This window comes from Anopheles aquasalis, chromosome 2 (genome assembly GCF_943734665.1).
Source record: "Anopheles aquasalis chromosome 2, idAnoAquaMG_Q_19, whole genome shotgun sequence".
Taxonomy (NCBI): Eukaryota; Metazoa; Arthropoda; class Insecta; order Diptera; family Culicidae; genus Anopheles; species Anopheles aquasalis.
Genome location: NC_064877.1, coordinates 72,265,647 through 72,268,146, shown reverse-complemented (window position 1 = coordinate 72,268,146; position 2,500 = coordinate 72,265,647). Strand labels below are relative to the sequence as shown.

Genomic DNA, 2,500 nt, shown 5'->3' with positions numbered 1-2,500 from the left:
CAGCTTCCGATTCCGCATTTCTTGTATAGAACTTCACTTTCGTGTGAATACCATTTCATGTGAGCGTAACACACAGTTCAACCAAAAAACTGCAATGAAATCACTGCGAGAACAAGCAAATGCCACCGGAAAACCAACGATTCACAAATGAAACATCAAAACAAACCGGCACCAAACTGCAACTGCGAAGCAATAAAAGTCTTTTCTAATTTGTTTCCCCATACACACCAGACCGCAACCAAAGGCATTAGGCACCGCGTGCCAAAGGACACGGCTGGGGTGGCCCGGGTACGCGGAAAGCGGGCAACCCTAAAAGAACAGGAGGGGAGAGCGCATTAAATAATGCTCATTCGGTGTTGTGTGGGAAGCAAATCATAAATTACCTTTTATCATGTGCGTCCAGACGTGTCTCGGTCGGTTCCGTCGGTCTGTTCCGTCGGTCGGTCGATGCTCAGCTAGCTGCAAACCGCAGCAACTTCCGCAAAAGGAACAGTCGGAGAACTCCGGTGCTCCTGTGTGGCATGATGCGGCGCAGTGGAAAGAGGTATAGACTAAAGGTCGCTAGTACCAACTCTACCGAGGCTCCACCGAGTTTATGCACACCCTCCAGGGGATGGGCGCTTCGATGTCGATGCTGAAAAATGGATGCTGACGGTTTGACTTCCGAGTACGAAGCACAAGGATCGTCGGAAGGGAGCGGATCCATAACATAGATGTTCAATTAATGCTCGGGTCGGAGTCAAACACGACGTGGTCACGTACACCACGGCAGACGGACGGAGCATCCCCAAAAACTAGTGACCAAATTTATTAGTTCAACTTCTCGATGACCCTGGTGCGGGGGGGGGGGGGGGGAAGTGGGGAGCTGAGGTTATTGAGAAGGAAGAGTTTTGCCTCGAGAAGACACCGGCAAGCAACCGGCCGGTGGTCAAGTGGTTCTGCGAGTTCTGTTCTGTGCTTCTCGATGAACTCTGAACTTGCATGTCTTCACAGATTTATTTCACAGGCAGCAGTTCGAACCCCTTCTCAGGAACTGGCGACTTTACGGCGTTTGCTTTGTGTTGCGGTGAGTTTGACAATCAAGAACCGCAACAATTAGTTGCCAATCCACACAGTCTAGCTAACCGACTATGTGCTTTCGGCAATTCATTGGCAGAGGACACCGAGAGCAAACGGATGCTTACAATAATTTAGTGAAAGTTCTTTGAATTCCAACACACCTCCTCCAGCAGGAAGATTTTATTTCGTCCACCACCTCCCATCACTTCGGTATCAAATCGAGCGTATCGGCAATGTCACCCTTTCTGCTGTGACCACAGGCGGCCACCAGCAGATGCACGGCTGCATCCACCGTCCGACGCACATCCTCCGGCGTTCCGATGGCCGGATTCACCTCCACCAGATCGACAGCCGCCAGCCGGCCCGTATTGTACGCTTCCTCCATGATGTAGATTCCCTCGCGTAGCGTCAGCCCACCACGAACACTCGTACCGGTGCTGGGCGCTTCCAGCACGTCCAGCGAATCGATGTCGTAGCTAACGTGCAGACTGCGCGTCCCTTCCGGATCGATACGCTCCAACGCCATCCGCATCACCTCCCGGATCCCGTACTTTTCCACCTCCCGCATACCGAACGCATTGATGCCAAACTTCTCGATGATGACGCGCTCGTACGGATCGACCGACCGCAGCCCAATGTACGCCAGGTTCTTGATCGAGATGATTGGCTCCTGCCAGTCCATCCCCGGAATGTACGGCCAGTAGTCACTCAGTTCGCGTGCCAACAGGGCCACCGGCATACCATGAATGTTGCCCGTCGGTGAGGTGGAGTTCGTGTTCAGATCAGCATGCGCGTCCACCCAGATTACGGCCACCTCCTTGCTGTGATGAAGATGCCCATCGATCGAACCGACCGCAATGGCATGATCACCACCGAGCGTAATACACAGCCGCTCATCGTCCAGCACCTCCGTCACCTGGTGCGACAGATTCCGGTTGCAGCTGGCCACGTGTTCCAGCTTCTTCATGTTGCCCACCTTACGGCCGTTAAAGTTGAGCGCCTCGTACTGTATATCACCGTAGTCCTTGATGTCCAGCTTGGGCGATATCTCCTGGATGTGGTCGATCAGTCCAGCTTCGCGGATCGCTTTCGGCCCCAGCCCGACGCCCTTCTTCCGCTGGCCCTTGTCGAACGGTACACCGACGATGCCGATCCGCTCGTAGTTGATCTTCTTCGCCTTGATCGCCATCGAGGAGCTGTGCTGTCGTTGGCCAGTGGTGGCCACCAGTTGGCGCACCAGCTGCGCCACCGCTAACCGTGGAAGCATGGTTCGGATTCGTCGATGGTCGAGAAACTTCTTCCAAATAAACCGAACCGTTCCGAACGCGTTCCGCCACTTCACCGCACACCGACACCGAACTGAGGCAGCACACTATCGTCGACTGGTTCGAGGATCACGTTTAGACAGCCGTCCAACCCAGTGGTGCGTGCTTCTTCCTGC

General features: G+C 54.2%; 1 protein-coding gene across 1 annotated transcript; it reads right to left on the bottom strand.

Annotated features, from left to right (window-relative positions):
* Positions 1-1,257: 1,257 nt before the first annotated feature.
* On the bottom strand, positions 1,258-2,385 carry LOC126572694 (arginase-1). The gene has a single exon (XM_050232215.1). It carries the CDS (start codon positions 2,324-2,326, stop codon positions 1,262-1,264), a length of 1,065 nt encoding a protein of 354 aa, XP_050088172.1. The 5' UTR covers positions 2,327-2,385; the 3' UTR covers positions 1,258-1,261.
* Positions 2,386-2,500: the final 115 nt, after the last annotated feature.